General features: G+C 40.2%; 1 protein-coding gene across 2 annotated transcripts in view; it reads right to left on the reverse strand.

The window, feature by feature from the left end:
• Positions 1–19,386, reverse strand: part of NCAM2 (neural cell adhesion molecule 2) — a 691,500-nt gene that overhangs the window by 143,109 nt on the left and 529,005 nt on the right. For both annotated transcript variants that reach the window (XM_019524735.1, XM_019524736.1), the window contains exon 12: positions 10,365–10,538. In XM_019524735.1, coding sequence (XP_019380280.1) covers positions 10,365–10,538 — 174 coding nt within the window. The remainder of the gene's footprint in view (positions 1–10,364; positions 10,539–19,386) is intronic.

Genomic DNA, 19,386 nt, shown 5'->3' on the forward strand with positions numbered 1-19,386 from the left:
TTTGGATCTATCTGGGAAGAAAGGGTCAGAACCACTGTCTTGCATAAATATGCTTAGCACTTTAAAAAAAAAGGGGGGTTCCCCCCCCTCCTATAATTCAACACTAGAGAATTTCTTTTAAGAAAGGTAGATTTACAAATAGCATTTGCACCTTGCCCCTTATTTGGGGAGCTGGGCGAATTGAAAGACTCCTTTCTGTAACTGGACAGCAACATTTCTTCTATGGATAACAAAATTTCATCCTGCTATTTCATCTCCACCATTAATTTACAGTTTACTTGCTTCGCTCTCACAAATTACCCTGGTTTACAAATGAACTTTAACAAATGAAGCTGTAGTGAAAAGGAGAGCAGTGCTGCTGACATTCTCATGCTGGGGCTGATGCACTGTAGCAGACTTTTAAAATTCTTATGCTTTACTTTTGTGATAAGCAAGAACAGTTACTTTTCTCTCACAGTATCCGAAAATAACTTCAACTCTCAGGCAATAGTTTGTCTGGTACATAGTATAGTAGTATACAGTCTTGGCCGGATAGCTGGTCTGAAAATTGCTCCCACTGTGAAGAAATGGTTTGTTATTTTACTGGCAAGACTTACCAGATTAAAGATAGACTACCTTATTCCACTCTGGTACAGTGGAAACTTCAGGAAACAGGGTTGTTTTCTTCTCCACTAGTGTTTCAGTCAGAGAAACAGGGAGCATTGGGAAAAAAAATCTCTCTCACAGCCTTTACATTTTATTCATGCCACTGCTGGCATGTGAAAGCCAATGGGGAAGACCCTGAGCCTCCAACATGTGGAGCCCATCAAAACGGGCAGGCTGTTGTTTTTGTTGAAGGCAGCAAACATGCATCCTTTCCTTGATGCTGACAATGTCACTTACCAAGTAGGTACTCACACCTTCCCTTTCTGGGTATAACTGTGTAGAAGGCTAGGGCAAACAACTCTCACAGCACCTCCATGCTTTTGACCTGCCTAATCCTTATAAATTTGGATAGATACATGGCTATTAAACAGATAGTACATTGTTTGCTTATCTTATCTTTCCTGATGATAGCTGATGATCTGAGTGGTATCTGTGGGCAGTGTATTTATGAGGGGCATCTCATGGCAGATGTCCATGCTGCTATTTCTAGATCCATCAGCTGCCTTCAATACCACTGAACATAACAGATTGATGACTCTTCTGTGAATCTATTGTTTTCTCTTAAACTGGGTCACTATGGACAATTGTACCTCTTCCAAAAGAGCTCTCAAGAATGAGGTTCTGAAATCTTCCATATTATCTTCCTTCCTGTTCAACATACAGATGGAACTCCTAAGAGGGTTACTCAACAGCCCAATATATAACTGTGCATCTCCCTTTCATTCAATCTGGAAAATATGGTTCAGTGCCTAACTTGGGGGCATGGGTGGATGACAGAGTCTGGATTGAGCTTCAGCCAGCACAAGGCATAGGTGATGATGACAAATTGAAGAAAACAGTTGTTTCTTTTGATTAAGAAAGCACATCTGCCATTAGTTTATAATTCAGTGATGTTTTTAAAGACCCAGCTGCTGTTAGACTCTGACAATCACGTTGAAACTATTTTGAGACTGAAATAGTGGTAAAGTATAATAGCTCAATTACTGAGTGTGGCATATGACGCCTGTGTTCTGTGATCTCTGCTGGGCTCCCAGTGTTCTCTTTGTGGAATATAAGGTGTTGATTGTGACGTATATAGTCCTTCGCAAGTATTATGCCCTTCCCTATGAAAGACAGTAAACATGGGCAGTACTTGATAAATGAAAAAAACAAAGGCAGAACAGGTCCCAGTGGCTTTTACATCTACAGTGTAATAGTTCTATGGATAGATAAAGCAAGTGCCTGAGGACTAAGATTTTCCAACGCTAGTAGCTAAAGTAATGCTATTAAGTCCATGCTTATGTACCTAAATAAGCAGTCTGCATTTCAACAGTACTGAGCAACCAGGACTTCCGGTGCTATGGAGCAGTTGTAATACTGCCATGTTAATGGTACCTGCCCTGGCTGTAGTAGTCCCAGCTGTAATATGTAAAATACCCAGCCCAGAGATGCCCCTCATATCGAGTAATACAGCCCCAGTTAGTATCACTGGACACATCTACACATGCTCCTACAGTGCCGTTGTTACTGCACTGTCATTTAGTACTTTCTTTCTGAGGTAGTTACTCTGCTGTGCTGGTGGTGTACAATTATTTTTTAGTCCCTATGTTGCCAGAGTGTTACACTATAGCAAGGGAGAGTGTCACTAGAGTGACACAGTGTCATGTGTAAACTCACCCACTGTCTACAAAGGCAATGAATGGCTTATAGCTGCCACTATTGTTCCCTATTCCAGTAAGAGAGACAGGGCAAATGCTTATTGCTTAAGGTGACTAATGCATTGTTCATCTTTAAAGTCTGTTTCTCGTCAAAGAGTTCTGACTAATAATTATTTGACAATGGCTAATTTCAAAGCTAGCCAAGCATGAGAGAGGTGCTTGTACACAGTGTAAAACTGTTTTACACAGCAGAAACTATAAAAAACACACAGCAGTGGTAGTATATACTCTGATTTTGGTTTTCTTGTCAAGCATCCACAGTGTCACAATGTTAAATAAAAGACTTCTGCGTGTAGGGACAAAGTATGTTTTCTCTACTGAGGAGCACTCAGATGAGTAAATCTGAGGCCTTACAAGAAAACTGGTTCTGAATTATTCAAGCATAATTCTCTCTCTCTCTCTCACACATGCCTAAAATTATTAAGTTACATTGGTTATGTTCATTCAACAAACTCAAATTGAAAGAGGTGTCTCAACTTTTATGAGTTTCCCAATAGAATGAAAAAAGTGAAGTAAAAAGGCTTTAGAGGCTGAGAAAAAGTACAGTTTTGAAAAAAAAGCATTAAGCAATTGAAAATAATGGTTTAAATGGAAGTGTTCTCTCAACCTTACCTGCCATAGCTCTGTAAATAGGATAAAAACTAACACAGGTAAGTGTAAAAAGACTTTTAGAAAATTTGTGGTAACAGACTGCACATAAGAGCAGTCTGGAAGGAAAGAGGCAAAAGCCCAAGTCTTTACACTGGCTCTCACTATAGTTACCAGTCAGTTGGTATAGAAGATAAAAGGTTTTTGGTAACCCTAGCACGGTTGGACTTCTTCTCCCTCCTAGAGCAGGTGAGTGCGGTATTTTTTTTGTTTGCTTGTTTCTGGTAGCACTGCAATGGTTTTGTTTGTTTGTGCCTATGGTATTTTACCGTAAAAAGCAACAGATTTTCAAGTACATCATACTCTGCATCAGTTTACAAAAAAGATGTCAGTCTGTATAGTACAAGCTGAAAAAGCTGTGCATATGGTTGGGTTCCCCCCTTGTGGCTAAGAAGCAGTGATATATGAAATGTTACAGTAGTATAAACATTTCAAAATAGATTTAAAAGTTCACAGTGTATTTATTTTTTTTACCAAAAAAGTCCTTATAGAAAGTCTTGATTTGCTGTGGAAAAAAACCACTGATTTAATTTATTATACCATATTAATTACGGTCCCTGATGAATTTTTAATGCTACACTTACCATTCTTCTTAATAAGGAAAGCATTTTTGTTTTTCATCTTCTTATAAACTACAAAACATATTTGAGATTCAAAGGTAATGCTTCAGGACTTATATGCAGGTGTTCCAAGGTTTTGCTCTTAGGTAGAGTGATCTACCTAGCATTATCTATCTCTAACATATGCAGGCCACATGACATTTTTTCACTGTGACATCTCCGAGTTGAAGTGTGGGGCAAAGTCTCACAAGGGAATGGAGAGAGATGTGGGGGTAAAACACCAGGGGGAAGTGTACATTGGAAAGGAGAGAAAGGAATAATACAGGGGAAAAGTGATAAAAATCTATGGGGAAAAGGAGAAATACAAATATTGAGACCAACGGGACCCACAAACAACAGGAAGAGGAGATAGGTTTGCAGTTTATTCAGAGAAAACATAACTACACTGTAGTTGAGGTCAACAAGACTGAGTTATGCCCATTCTGCTTCAAGGTATTTTGGAAACTATTCACAAAAAGCATTGATCACAGAAGCCCGTTGAATATTTGTACTTCCCAGGATATTCTCCAGGTTCACAGTTACTAATGTGAAATTAAAACAGATTGTACAGGAGCAATCAATAAACTAACAAATCCTAAATTAAAATATATAAATCAAAGTGCAATGTTAAGAGAGTATTTCAAAATCAAACTGAGTGAATGTTGGCAGGAAAATAACTCCAGTCAGTACTGATAAAAAAAAAAACAAAAAAAAACAATAATGCTTTGACTGTTCTTGTTATGTAATAATTTCTGTATACCCTTTGATTAAGAGAAACCATAAAATTCAAACTAAGTTATCAAGAGAAATGGAAAACTATCATGATACATGAGTAAAAGCTACATCTTTTCTTCTCTTCCTTGCATCATTACTTTGAGTTGAACAATGTAGTTGTTAATATATAAGAACGTAAGAACTGCCATTTACTGGGTTGGATCATAGGTCCATCATCATGCCCAGTATTCTGCGTCACACAGGGCATGTCTACATGTGCACTTTACTGTGCAGTAGACTATTATAATGTTCATTCAAGTGTTACGTAAAAAACTGTGACGTTACGCTAATATGCAGTAAAATAGGTTACTGTGTATTACGCGTCACTAAAAAAGCATGCAAACGTCCTACTGCACATTAGTGCAGCCTAATGCCCATATTGTAGGTATTAAATGTAATGCACATTAGAAAAGACTTATTAGTGCATGTGTAGATGTGCCGACAGTGCCAGACAGTGGATGCTGAAAGGAAGACTGAACTGGGTATAACCAGGGTTTCTTTCTCACTGTTCCTCTCTCACTTGCAGCCTCCAGGATTTAAGGTTTAGGAATGTCTCATTCAGAGGCTGTATCCCTAATTCCCATGCTCAATAGCTACTGATGCACCTCTTCTCCAAGTATTTGTCCTGCTCCCTTTTGAATGTAGCTAAACTGTCAGTTTCCACAACATCTGGTGTCAATGAGTTCTACACTTTAATTACACACCGGGCATATCTAAACATGCACTTAAGCACACCTAAATTTAATGTGCATTAGCTTAATGCACATTAAGCGGGTTTAGGCAGGCGTCTACATGTACAGGCATTAAAGCAAATTAATGCTGTTTGTGTGGAATGACTTGGGACTCTAGTTAGTCCCAAGTTAGTGCGTGCGTGCGCGCGCACACACACGCACACACACACACACACACACACAGTGTTAATGTGCTTTAATACATCCAGACATTTGTTAATGCACTTTAACTATTTGTACCTAATTTGATGCCTGCATTTACTGTTGCATTATAGCAGACTTTAAAACTTCTTATGCTTTATTTTTGTGAGAGACAAGGATAGTTACTTTTCTGTCACAGTATCTGAAAAGAACTTCTACAGATTTGTCTCAGGCAGCAGTTTGTACACAGTATAGTAGTATACAGTCATGGCTGTGTAGCTGGTCCAAAAGTTGATCCCATTGTGAAAAAAAAAATGATTTGATGTTTGGCAAAACTTTTGATATTGGTAAGACTTATCAGATTAAAGGTGAACTATCTTATTCCACTCTGGTAACAAATTTAGGCAGAAATAGCCAAAATTTGCCATTTTTAATTCACATTAAGGGCGCTCATGTGTAGACACGTCCATTAACTTAGGCTAATGTGCATTAAAGCATCATGTGTAGATGTGCCCACTGTTTATAAAAGGACTTCCTTTTGTTAGTTTGAAACTTACTAACTACTAGCTTCCTTTTGTGACTCCTAGTTCTTCTACTGTGAGAGACAGTAAATAATAAATCCCTATTTACTTTCTCTACACCATGTAGTATTTCATGAAACCTTGTCACACCCCCACCTCAAGCTTTGCTTCTAAACTGAATAGACCTAGTCTCTTTAGTCTCTCCTCATACCACTAATCTAGTTTTTTAATAACCTTTTTAAGCTGTGGGGACCAGAATTGGGAACAGTGTTCAAGGTGTGGACTCGCCAAGGATTTATAATGATACTTTCAGTTTTGTTTACAACTCCTTTCTTGATAATCCCTAAAATTTGAGTTGCCTTTTTGACAGCTGCTGAGCACTGAGCTAATGTTTTTAGTGAACATCTTTGACTCCCAGATATGCTTCTTGTGTGGTAACAGATAATGTAAAGCCTATCCTTGTGTGTATAATTCAGGTTATTTTTGCCCAGGTGTACCACTTACACTTATCTACACTGAATTTCATTTAGTTAATTTAGTTGCGCAATCACTCAGTCATGTCAGATCCTTCTGTAATTCCTCAGAGTCTGCCTTGATCTTTACTACTTTGAATACTTTTGTGTCATCCACAAATTTAGCCACCTCACTACTCACCCACTTTTCCAGATCATTTATGAATATGTTAAACAGCACTGGTCCCAACACAGATCCCTGAGAAACCCTGCTGTTTACTTTTTTCCATCTTGAAAGCTGACCATTTATACTCATTCTGCTTTTCATCCTAGAGCCAGTTTGTAATCCATGAGTGGACATTACATGTAAACACATGACCACCTAGTTTAGTTAAGAGCCTCTGATTGAGGACCTTGTCAAAGGCTTTCTAGAGACCTCCCTGTTCCACCAGCTTACTGACACCCTTAAAGAACTCTAGTAGGTTGGTAAGTCACAGTCTCCCTTTGACAAAGCCATGTTAATTCCTCCCCAACAAGTCATATTCATCCATATGCTGAACAATTTTTTTTTTAATTATTCTTTCTGCCAGCTTTCTAAAAACACAAGTTAGGTTCACTGGCCTGTAGTTCCATCTAGAGACTACACCATATTAAAATATGGTAGTCACATTGGCAAACCTCTAGTCCTCTGGTACCAAGGCTGTTTTAAATGACAGGTTGCATTTCCAAACTGAACTCCTTCAGAACCCTAGGATGAATGCCATCAGGTCCTGGTGATTTGCTACTGTTTAGTTTATTAATTTCCTCTACAACCTCATCTACTGAAACCTCAGTTTGGCTCAGGAGTAGGTCTGGTAACAAAATTTCCCCTCACATCTTCCACAGTGAAGACAGATGCAAAAAACACATTTAGTTTCTCAGCAATGGCCATGTCATCCTTTAGCATCCCTTTTACACTCTGATCACTCAAAAGTCCAAATGACTCCCTGGCAGGTCTTTAGCTTCTAATATATTTAAAGAAATTGTTATTGTTACCTTTTGTGTCTTTAGCAAGTTTCTCCTCAAATTCTCTCTTATCTTGTCTTATTACAGATTCATATTGGCCTTGCCAGTGGTTATGCTCTTTTTAATTTCGTACATTAGAATCTGACTTCCATTTTTTGAAAGAAGGCCTTTTTCTGCTTATTGCCTCTGCAATTTGGCCATTAAGCCATGCCGGCTTTCTTTTAATCTGCTTTCTTTTATTTATTTTTATTTGCAGTATGCATTTGCTTTGTGCCTCCAATCTAGTGCTAGTGTTCTTAAGCAATTCCCATGCTACCTGCAAGTTCCTCATTTCTTTAGGGCCCCCTTTTAACTTCTAACTAGCTTCCTCATTTTGGTATAGTCTCCCTTTTTTAAGTTCAAGGCTATTGTGGTAGATTTTATTGTCTCCCCTCCTACATGGATGTCAAACCCAATTGTATTGTGGTCACTACTGCTGAGTGGCTCAATAACACTTATCCTGTGCACTACTTAGGACTAGATCAAGAATGGCCTTTCCTCTTGTAGGTTCCAGGACTAACTACTCCATGGAGCAGTCTTTTATAACATTAAGAAATTTGGTCTCTGTAATCCAGCCCGATCTTAGATTGACAACGTCTATTTGTTAGTAGTTGAAGTTGCCCATTATTACTGCATTTTCTATTGTCACAGCCTCTCTCAATTCCCTTAGCATTTCAAGCTTGCTGCTTCCATCCTGGTCTGGGGGTCGATAATATATCCCCAGACATACTTTTTCCATTGAAACCTGGGTTTTCTATCCACAAAGAGTCTATGGTACCTTTCTTATTGGTTTAAAAATCTACTGTATTTGATTCAATTCAGTTTTTCATGTAGAGTGCCACCCCTCCACCAGTGATACTATCAACTGCCAAAAGTCTTCTTCCTCCTGTTATTTCTTCTTCTCCGCTAAAGCTTAGGAAGTAAATATACATTTTAAGGACAGGAACTTAAAATATGTTTTTACACTACCATACATAGCGACAAAAGAAACACATATATCCATGTGCATTTCATGCCATAGTTTAGTTCTGATACACTATGCCATTTATAATTTTCTAAAACTCCTTGATCAACAATCCTGAAGATGATGAAAATCTCACAAAATGTTTTTATTTTGCAATTTCAAACATACCACCTCCCCTATTTTATGGTATTTCCACCTGTAGTCAAAATTATGAAGTGTAGTCTTCCAAATTTATAATCAGAGAAATATATAATTTTCTTTGAAAAAAAGCATAATGTAACATTTCAACCCTATTTTCATAAAAAAATTAAAACAGTTTCACATTTTACCCCTTTCATACCTTTCACACTTCTACAAATTCTTTTTCAGTTCACTGGGCTTTCTGAGGGACGTTCTGTCAGAAAACCTGTAACCAGCTCTACACATTGTTTTAAATTGTTAAAAGGTCAAGTTTTGATCCTTAGTTTGGCAAAGTTTTGAGTTTAATTTAAAACTTACCACCTTTAAAACTTGAATTTTTCTTGCCCCAAAAAGTGAGAATGTATTGTAATGCATCATAGTGTATTAATGATTTGGCAGCATTTTCAAACATTAAATGGCCAAAGGGTTTTCAAAAAATTTGGAGAGGGAGGAAGCAGCACCAAAAAGTGGAATTTTTATGATGTGTTAATTTGGGGAAATCAGAAGCTTTAATTGATAGTTATGCCATCTTAATTAGGACATTTCTGACAATTAGCATGATTTACCAAATAATTTTAAAATAAAAAAAATGAGCCATCGTATTATGTCATAATTATAGTTCTGCTAAATATTGAAGGTAAAGAGATAATATGGAATATAATTCTTCAATCTGTGTGTGTATGAGAGAGAGAGAGAGAGAGAGAGAGAGAGAGACTTAGAGTGTGGGAAGTTTTACTATAGGGTAAATTTGGAGCACATGTATGATACACAACCTTATTTCATAGTAAATCACTCAAATACAGGGTAAAGTTAGTCCTGGAAAAGTGTGTAATAGCTTTACTACTCCCCTAGTCTTTTTCATTTTGAGGGAGCCATTTACTCTGCAAACCACTCTCACCATTTTATGGCCAGGCAGGCACTGAAAAAGGATCTGTTGTAGGCAGTCAGCTTGAGAGAGCTAACCCTGTTTTCAGCTTTTATTACAAAGTAAATTTACTACAAAGTATAATTTTAAAGTACATTTACTCTCAAACAAACATACTATATGTCTGCACCCACATTTAAGTATTGGCCAAATTTGTGATCTGGCAACCTGTAGATAGCTGGAAACTAGTCAACCCCCTCACATCATCTCAGGGATGCTCTAACCCAGGAATTTTCAACCTTTTTGTGTCAGTGTACCCCCAGCAGATGGTAGAGTCCTCTGGTGGCCAGACGGATGGGGAGGGTGGAAGGGGGGAGCCCACAGCCAATCGGTGAGCATGCTGGCGGCACTGGAAGTGGTGGTGGCAGTGCGCGCTGCCAAGTACCCCCTGAGGCCATCCCAAGTACCCCCTGGGGTACATGTACCCCGGTTGAAAACCCCTGCTCTAACCTATAGTACCTGCTAACAACACCTAATGATACGTCTGTCTGTTAGGGACTAGTGGACTCTGACAGCACTCTGACACCCATGCCAGTAGTTTCCTCTGCTTCTTATGGAGATTTATAGATATTTTATGACTTTAAAGTAATGCAGAAGGTTGACTAAGATTTGATTCCATCTGCCTAGCATCTTGACCATGTATCTTTCATAAAAAAGATATTTACTGTAGCATTAATCAATCATTTATTATATAATATTCTATAATTATGTTTTGAAACATATGTAATGAAGACTAATGGGAATGTAAAATTTTACCAAGTAGTTCAAACTCAATAATTAATCATCAGATTTAAAATGGCATGCTGTAGTCCTTTTATTATTTCTCAATTAAATGCATATTTAATGCTTATTTTAATATTCAAAACTAGAGAATCATGTCAATTTGCTTTTACAAGATTATAAGGACTCAAAAGCACAGACTGTCTGAAGATATGGTCCCTGGTGTTGTAATGATGGGTCATAGTAACAAAGACTTAACTCATACTGATATTCTATTAATAAAACATTATTAAAAATATCTAGTTCTCTTATTGCAAACTCACTTTGAACTCCATGGGAGCGCACTATTTTCCAGGTCTCTGAAGTCACTTCTTTTACATCTACTTGGTAATGATGAATGGGGACACCTCCATGTGAGTCTGGCTTATTGAAAGACACCTTGGCAGTAGTCTGTGACAACTCTAGAATTTTCACTCCATAGGGACTGGATGGCACATCTAGAAAAGAATAAACAAACTTCAGTTTTATGAGCACTAGTTATTAAATAATCCACAGCTAGTATTTGGAAATCTCTCTCAAATCACCTACATGTTCAAGAAAAAAATAGGCTATAAAATATTTCATGCAGATGATTTCAGGACACTTCTTTTTTATTTGAGTTTATAGTAAGTTCCATAATATGAAACCAGGGGGAAAAGAAACACATTTTCATATATGGGCAATTAAACAATACTCAAATTGTGTTAAGATCATAATTCCAGTTCTGCAAGGAAATTGTTTCACATTTGTCTTTCTTTCATCTTTCTAAAAGCTAACAGTCAGAGGAAAACTTAGGAATATCTGATTATTTAGTTTACTGTATAATTATGTAAATGAGGATAAAAAACATTACATCAAATACAGATATAAGAAACAGTTGTCTCACTAGGTAATTCGGATTTGAAAGTCTCCAAAATTAAATTTAAGAGTCTACAGGCATCCAAGTTTTGACAGAAAATTTCGCAAAAATTTGCCTAGAGCTCTACTGCATATGCCCAGAACTGCCATCACTTTAGTAGGGCTGACTGCCTTACTACCCAGCTCACATATAAGTCATTCTGGAATAGAGAAACCAGTCATCTCCATATACAAGTCCCCTGAGAGGTCCAGTAAGTAGACATACTTCTTGCATGTCTAGGACACACCGACTGCAGTAAGTATAGCAGGAACTAGGGAGTCATGGGTTTTATTAAAAAATATGACCAGACGAGGAAGAAAAAGTGGTCACCAGTAGTCAGAACACTTGCACTAGAAACAAGTGAGGAGACACAATCTGACAGGATTCAAACTATCAAGCAATATTGGGACAGGTCCAATATAAAAAAATGAGAATGGTGCACTCCAGAACACTTGCAGGGGGAAACCCTGAAAGAAGTGGATGCAGATCTGCTCAGGAAGGAGAGATTACCATTGCTAAGTGAAATAAACACTGGTCTATTCCCTTTAATGGTCAGTAGTGCATCCCGTTCCTCCCTCTTTTACCACCACTTTGTTGTCCTTGCTGTTCCTTGCTGCTTCAGGAATCAGGGGAGCTCCAGAGTCACTCCTGCTCTATTCCTAACAGGGCTTCATGGAGTAGCTCCACAGAGAGCCAGATTTGGCTGGGGACAGTGGCAGTGGACTAGTTCTTTCTCCCTGCCTAGCCCCTCTGGGTGCTTCTCCAGCAAGGACAGGGTAACCCATTCACCATGGGCACCACGGTTGTTGTCAGTGGCCAAATCTGGCTTTTCATGCAGCCACTTCCTGTAGCTCCAGTCTGAGTGGGACATAAACCTCTGGAAGAGTGGCAGGCAGATGTCCCTGCACCCAGAGGCATGAGTAAAGAGGGTGATGGGGGAATGGAAGGGCAGGAGAGGGGAGATGCTGCCCAGAACCGATGGGAAGGGAGGACCTGCTGAAAGGGTGGGTCAGGATTCTTATGTGCTTTGGGGACTGAAAAGTCCTGGCAGTTGTTCTTGTGGCACAGTCTGCCTTATATATATATATATATATGTGCACAGGATACATTATGATACACGTGACACATTGAAGAAAACTTCCCAGGCATAGACAGGAATGTCCTACATCTTTTCCTCCTGGACAGCTGAGTGCAATTGTTTTGAGACATATATCATGCTCAGTTCCTTTTCAGTAGTGAACAAATACATTCTTGGTAAAAACTAGTAAAATATTGTCCAGAATAAATAACAACATGCCAAAATGTTTAAAAGGAACCTACTTATGAATGTGTGAAACCCACTTGAACAGTTACGCATAATAGTATATTAAATGCACATCCTGTAAAGAATGCCACTCACAATTTAGGAACTTAACAGCATGACAAAGCAAATTTTACGCAGTTTTACATATGCATACAGTGAGTCATCTGATGTATATAGGACAAAAAAAAAAGTCACTAGCCACAATTAAGAACAGCTGCTTTATTTTCCCTTGAATAAAATAATTTAAGATATCTGCTATCTCTTTCACATTCTATAAATATATTCCTTTTCTGCAATGGAAAGCAAAGAGACAGAACATCAGTACACTGAGTCCAGTACGAACTCCAGTACAATCTTGGAGTTATGCAAATAATATTAATTAGATCCTATAAGGGGCTGATTATTATATCCTGGATCCAGATAAACTTTAAGCATGTACTTAACTTTAAACATCTAAGTTCTTCAGTAGGACTACTCACTTGGGATCTGACCCTGAAATGCTAAAACCAAAGGAAGTTTTGTCACAGGGCACATAGTTGGGGGAAAGAGGCAAATCTTAGACCAGGTTTTGCCAGTCTGTGGGTGCTGAACTTCTCTTGTGTTATGGATATAGACCAGTTTCTGATCACTTACACTGGCAAAAGTGTGATGTTTGTATCTGGGCCAAAAGAGAAAGCTCATGAAATAAGCTGAACACACCAACATTTTGACAGAATTTGGCATAAGCAGTTTATTGGGCTTTTATGAAAGAATAAGATGAGAAATCAGGTTCAGAAATGTAAATAATGACTTCTTTATTTTTTCTTTTATTTATTGTTTAGTTATTATTTTTCTAGTTTGACTTCACTGACATTAAATAAAAGTGACTCCTAACTTCCACCATTATAAATGAAAGAAGAGTACTGACTGTGAAATTATAACTGGTAAAACTTATAAATATAAAGTACATTTTGTGTTTGGATAACCAAGAGCTACAGATAAATCAGTTATAGTCAAGCTTAACTACAGTTAAATGTAATTTACTTAAGGGTAAATTAAATGTTACACTTAAACTATGCTAACGGCACTTAAAATGTGAGCATCTACACATGAAAGCTCATTAACTCATACTAGGAGTTATGCCACTTCAGGTGAGGGCTAACTCTGGGCTGTGTTATCCAGATTGTGTTAGGACAGGGGCGGGGAATTATTTTGGGCGGAGGGCTGTTTACTGAGTTTTGGCAAGCCATCGGGGGCCACATGCCAGGCAGCCGGGGACAGATAAATATTTATTTTCTAAATTTTTTTAGGGGCCCCGTGGACTGGATAGAGTGGCCTGGTGGGTTGCATCTGGCCCGTGGGCCACATTTTGCCCACCCGTGTGTTAGGATAATTTCCATCTTCTCCATGGAGAGAAAATGAGAAACTTGCAGTCCAGGGTGCACTACTCTTAGTCCCACCCCCCACCTCCTTCTCCATGGGCAAATTTTCTACCCTCCCAAACTCTTCTGCCTAGGAACTGCTTGGGGGCAGGCTGGGCTCTGCTAGTGCCAGGAGGGGACAAGCAGTGATGGGAACTTCACACCTGAGAGGTGGAAGTATGGAGGCTGGGGCCTCCCTCCACAGGCCCCCACATTCCCATCCTGGGGTAAGGTGTTTTGGCGGGGGAGCTTTTGGGGAGCCCTCCACCAACCCCTGCTGACCTCAGCTGAGGCCCTCCAGTACAATTTTAGGCCCCCAGTCTTCTCTGGAGAGGGTTACACCTTTTGCCTGGAGGTAGGCAAAAGCCATGGAAAATTTCAGTTTACCTCAGTTCCTTGAGGTTAACTGAAATCTTGCTAAACTGCCTGTTCCATTTCTCCCAAAAGCTGCCAGTTCTCCCTTGGGTGCTGTAGCTTTCTGGGGTTTAGCATGAAGGTGACATGAAGCTGTGGGGAGGCATGCTTCCCCACTCCCTATAGCTTCATTCACTGTGTCTCCCAGTTCTATGCTTCCATCACTGAAACCCTTCTCTCCCATGCCTCTCACTCAGAGCAGGAGCAGAGCCCAGGGGCTCCTCAAGACATGTATCATTTGGTTCCCCAGGGACAAGTAGCAGCAGTGCACCTTGCACCACAGCTACTTGTCCATGGGGAATGCCCAGACTACACATGCTTTGGCATGTCAAGTTACCCCAGGGGCAGTAGGGGAGGCTAGAGTCAGCACTGTGATGGCCCCAGAAGCCTTACCCAGTGTCCTGGGGGCCTTACAGGGCTGCAACAATGGTGATCCTGCCAGGCAGAGCCTGGCTGGCAGCTACAGCATGGCTCTGAGCATCCTGACTCTGCTTTTCAGCAGCACACGCTGCCTAAGCATGCATTGTTTTGGGTTTTTTTTCTTACATTTTTTTTTTGATCCCTAGAAGGGTGAACTGACTAATTCATTTGGACTTTAATACCTATTGCCACTCCAGGGAGCAAGGCATAGGTATGGCATAAGAGCAGAGCCATGCAGACTCCAGATATGTAACAGTTATTTTCATAATCCTTTCAATCTTCATGAGGAAAGTGCATGTAACTAGGTTAGATCATACCCTGCATAAAACTCTACCCTACCCTACCCTACCTCAAGGTCAGATATAGAAAAAGATTGAGTAGATTGCTGGTGAGAACCTACCAGTATTCTAAATTTTTCATCAGATTTAAGCGACTCTACTAAGACTTACCTGTGTCTCAAGTGCCTACCTTAATTACTGCTTACCCCTGACTCTAGTGCCTTGTCTGACTTCTGATCAGCTTCTTCAGTTTCCTGACTCTGGTGTGGACCTTTTTCTCCTTACCTTCAGATTTGAACTTTAATTTTGGCCCAAACTACTGCTCCACTTGAACCATATTTTGGACTACCCATGGCCTAGTTATACCCTGGTCTTACTGCCCTGCATTCAATTCAGCTTTGTGTTGCTAAACATTGAATTAATTAAAAAAAAAAAATGTCTATCTATCATGACATTCACATTAACCTCCTTTGTTTTAAACAAAATTTGACTCACATCTTAAAACTTTAAGCTTACTCATAGCAATATGAGATTTCATTAAATTTTGTGAAATATTTTTTTAAATAGTAAAAATTTAAGAAAAAGGTAGTATGTGTATTTAATAATTAAAGTGTTTTTCTCTGCATATTGAGATTTCACATAAGATTATGACTAAACTAGTTTTGGGCAAATCTAGGAATGTCTGTGCTCACCTCAGGCTCTGAAAGCCATTGGGACAATCTGCCAAGCTCACCTGGCTTGCCAAGCCTAAGCCTGTCATAGGAGAAAAAACAATGTTTTAGTAGACTTCTTTATTACAAAATGTGGTTGTGATATAAAATTACTTATAAATAGAGGGGGAAATATTCAAAAATTAATCCAGTTCTGCATTCTTAAAGATGTTCATATAGCAGTTCAAATGCTCAAGCAATGAAAAGGGGAAGTTAACAACAGTCTGATATTGTCAGGAATTGAGCATCTTATTTGAGGTATCCAACAACTCCAAATCATAGGGATTTCAGAGGGAACTGAGAGTCCTAACTTTCTTTCAAGAAGTTGTGGGCACCTTGGAGGATCAAATCTGAAATTGGATGAGATGCGCAAACTGTTCTTGTGACTTTACATACTGATTCAATAGCTCTTATATAAGTAGGGTGAACAGGCACACTTCTCCTGTAATAAGTAAGCTATTATTGCAAACACAATCCTTGTTTAGAAGAGGATTTTTTTCTGTCATCAATAAATTTAATCTTTAAAGGATGGCAGCCAAAAGACAATGGCATTGTGCCATACAAGAACTTTTCAAGTTACAGTAAACAGAAATAAAATAATATTGTCTGCCCTGCTAGAAAACAAAGCAAAGCAAAGCAAAAAAACCCCCAAAACCCCAAACCCCAACAAACAAAAAACCCCCAGCACAACTCCCTTAGAATAATACATGAAGTCAGTGATTTCTGAAGAACTGAAGCAGAAACTAATTCAGTAAAATAATATATACTGTATTTGGGTGATTTACTTTATGAAACTACTACATACTACTACTGAATAATAATATGTTTGGCATATACATTATTCAAGTATTCTGTGTTTCAATGTTAGTACTTACAATTACAGCTAGATAGTGGTGAAAACCCTGGCTGTATTAAAGAAAAGCTTAAGAACCTTAATAATGTCAGGATTTTACCTACAAGGAGTAAAATTAAAAGGATAACCTTAAATCAACCAAAAGTAAAGCCACCTGAATAGTAAAAGTAGGAATAATCCAGCAGTTAACTGTTAGAATTATGAGATATGAGAATACTTCATGGGTTTCTAGGGTTTTGACTGCCCCTCCTAGCCTTAAAGCTTATCCTTCTGCTGGTGTGTCTACATGAGGCATTTACTGTGCAGTTGACTAATTAGCTGCGCAGTAAGAGCATCTTTACATGGAGGGGGGGGAGGCACCTTAATTAAAGTGGTTCTTGGGAGCTGCTCCAATTAAAGCATCTGCAGCGTCTTGTGTATTCAGTGCCCCACACTACAAAATGGATTGTGGTGATTTAACTACGGCTCGTTCGAGTCTGCTCTGTGTAGTTAAATTCATGTAAAGTTTCTGTACAGAGAGAACCAAAGACTGTAAATTGTTTGAAGCAAGGACAGTTTTTTACCATGTGTTTTTACAGGTTTTAGTACAGTGGATCCCTGATATGATTGGAACCTGTGGAAACTACTGCAATGCAGGTTCTGCATAACTATTATAGATAATTATATTAATAGCACAGTAACTAACCGACACTAGGAGAGACATTGGGTTTCCAATATTAAGTTTGTGTTTGATCACATTTCAGTATTTTGTTTTGGCAATATATAATATCAATGTCAGTAGTATCTTGATATAAGGATGACAAGTCTTCTAGTAGACAGGGGAGTAATCAGTAAGTCTGTAGATGACTGAGGAGGTTGTTCTGAGATCTGCATGTCTGACTACAGATGTGGCAAATAGTTCCAGAAGAAAGGAGTAGATCCTTATTACATTAGGTCACAGCTCTCCCTTTGTCTCTCTCACCTCCATAGATGAGATGTTTCTCTCACCTCCATAGTTTGCTTTGTCATAGAACACAGCACCACTGGGCTGAGTTCAGTGCTTGAGTCTCCCAAATATTGATGTTAATAACACATTTCTTCATCTTGGTCTTCTAGGTGTCATTGGATCTCTTCTTTTGCCCACCTCTACAGCAGTGACCATAAATAAATTGGGAGTATAGGATCTGTTTTGGGAGCAGATTGTCAGGTGTCGCTGGGCACTGAAGTGCCCTGCTCCTAAGAGAAGGTACAGGTGCGGGTTGCCGGGGCAACCACAGGCCAGTCACCTGACCGGAAGGGGGCAGGGCCTGGCCTATATAAGCAGCCTAGGCTGAGGATAAGCAGGAAGTTCCCCACTAACAACCATGGGAGAAGGGGGTCTGCTGGAGAGCAGCTTGATGGCATGAACAGTTTCGGCTCGAGAGTACTGGGAGGAGAAAGCCCGGGTAGGGGATTTGATTGATGAGTAGCCAGAGGGCTTAGAGTTTATGTTTAGCCAGGTGGCTTAGTTCTTAAGTTGTAGCTGATTGGCTTATGATATTGTTTGTTGTTAGACCGGAGGACTGGGTGAGGCTGTAGGGGTTGGAGGAGGCCTCATTAGGGGCTCCACAGCGGTGTGGGGACCCCGGTACCAGAGAGGGCACCGCATCTAGGGGTGCGCTGACCCCAGAGCCCCGACAAGGGGGCACAGTGCATTGGAGGGCCAGGTAAAGCCGAGGCCGCCTGAGCCGTTTAGAAATTGTAGACCCGAGAAGGGGATTTAGGGGCCAGGCATGGCTTCGGCCACCTGAGCCCCAATTCTGAGGAGCACAAGAGTGGGCACTGATGAGAAACCCAGAAGGTGTTTGCGTTAAGCCCCAGGGAGGGCGCACTGGAATAAGGAGCCCCAGGGAGGGCGCACTGGAATAAGGAGCCCCAAGGAGGGGATTTGGGGGTCAGGCATGGCTGCGGCCACCTGAGCCCCAATCGCAGAGACAGACCCCAGTGCGGGCAGGGGATCGCAGAGACAGGCCCCAGTGCGGGCGCACGAGCGAGGAGCCCCAGGGAGGGCACACGAGTGAGGAGGGCCTGGTATGGGCTCAGCCTAGAGAGGCCTGCGAGTGTCTGCTAGGGCGCGGGCAACAGTACGTGACTAGACAATGTCCGGGACATCTGAGAGGCTTGGGGTGTGGTATTAGGGGTGGTAGGAGCCATGCATAGCCCTTGAGGCGGGAGTGCCCAAGATCACTGTAGACAGGGCACAGGCCGGAGTACATCAGGGGGTACTGTGCCAAGGAGGACAAAAGGCAGCCTCCCTTAAATATTCATACCATCAAAGACGTGGTGGGCGAGAACGAGGGTGCATTTATACCAACTTGGCACAGTAGGGGGTGCCAGGAGAGATCATGGCCGCTCCTGGGTCCCCGCCCTGTGACATCAGGCATCCTAATGACATGTCCTGTCCGATGGAGCTGGTGCCATATAAACATTGCTTCAATGCCAGTGGTGTCTGCCTGAGTCAGAAAGCTGCCATTCATTTTTCTGTCCTTCCAGTTAATATGGTGGATTTTCCAGAGATAGATTAAAGGAGAATATAGCTGGGAAGATTTGGTTTGCACCCTAATGATGATCACTGAAGACACAATTTTGCAGACATCCAAAAGCAACACTGATAGATGTTATCCAGTGTTGAAAATCATTGCCTGTGTTTACGTTTTGGGAAAGTTGCCTACCCAGGTAGGGGAAATGCTCAACATTCTCCAAAGATTGTCCTCTAAATGCATGGAGGAACAGCTGGTTGATTTGGGTTGGGTTGGTAAAGTATCTTGGTTTCTGAAAAGTTGAAAGTGAGCCCAAGCATTTCGTACACAGCACAGAAGCAGTCAACAATGACCTGGAGCTCAGTAACGGAAGTATTGGTTATTTTGTATTTGAAATGTAACCAGTTGATAATCAAGAGATTCCCACCCATGCTATATTGGATGCTAAATCCAGATAGAAGTCTGTCAGCTATGAAATGTCAACTAGCTGTAATATATCTGGAAATGAGTGTTGGTGCAATCACACATCCCT

Source organism: Gavialis gangeticus, unplaced genomic scaffold, assembly GCF_001723915.1.
Source record: "Gavialis gangeticus isolate Ggan-Ray unplaced genomic scaffold, GavGan_comp1, whole genome shotgun sequence".
In the NCBI taxonomy this organism is placed as follows: Eukaryota; Metazoa; Chordata; order Crocodylia; family Gavialidae; genus Gavialis; species Gavialis gangeticus.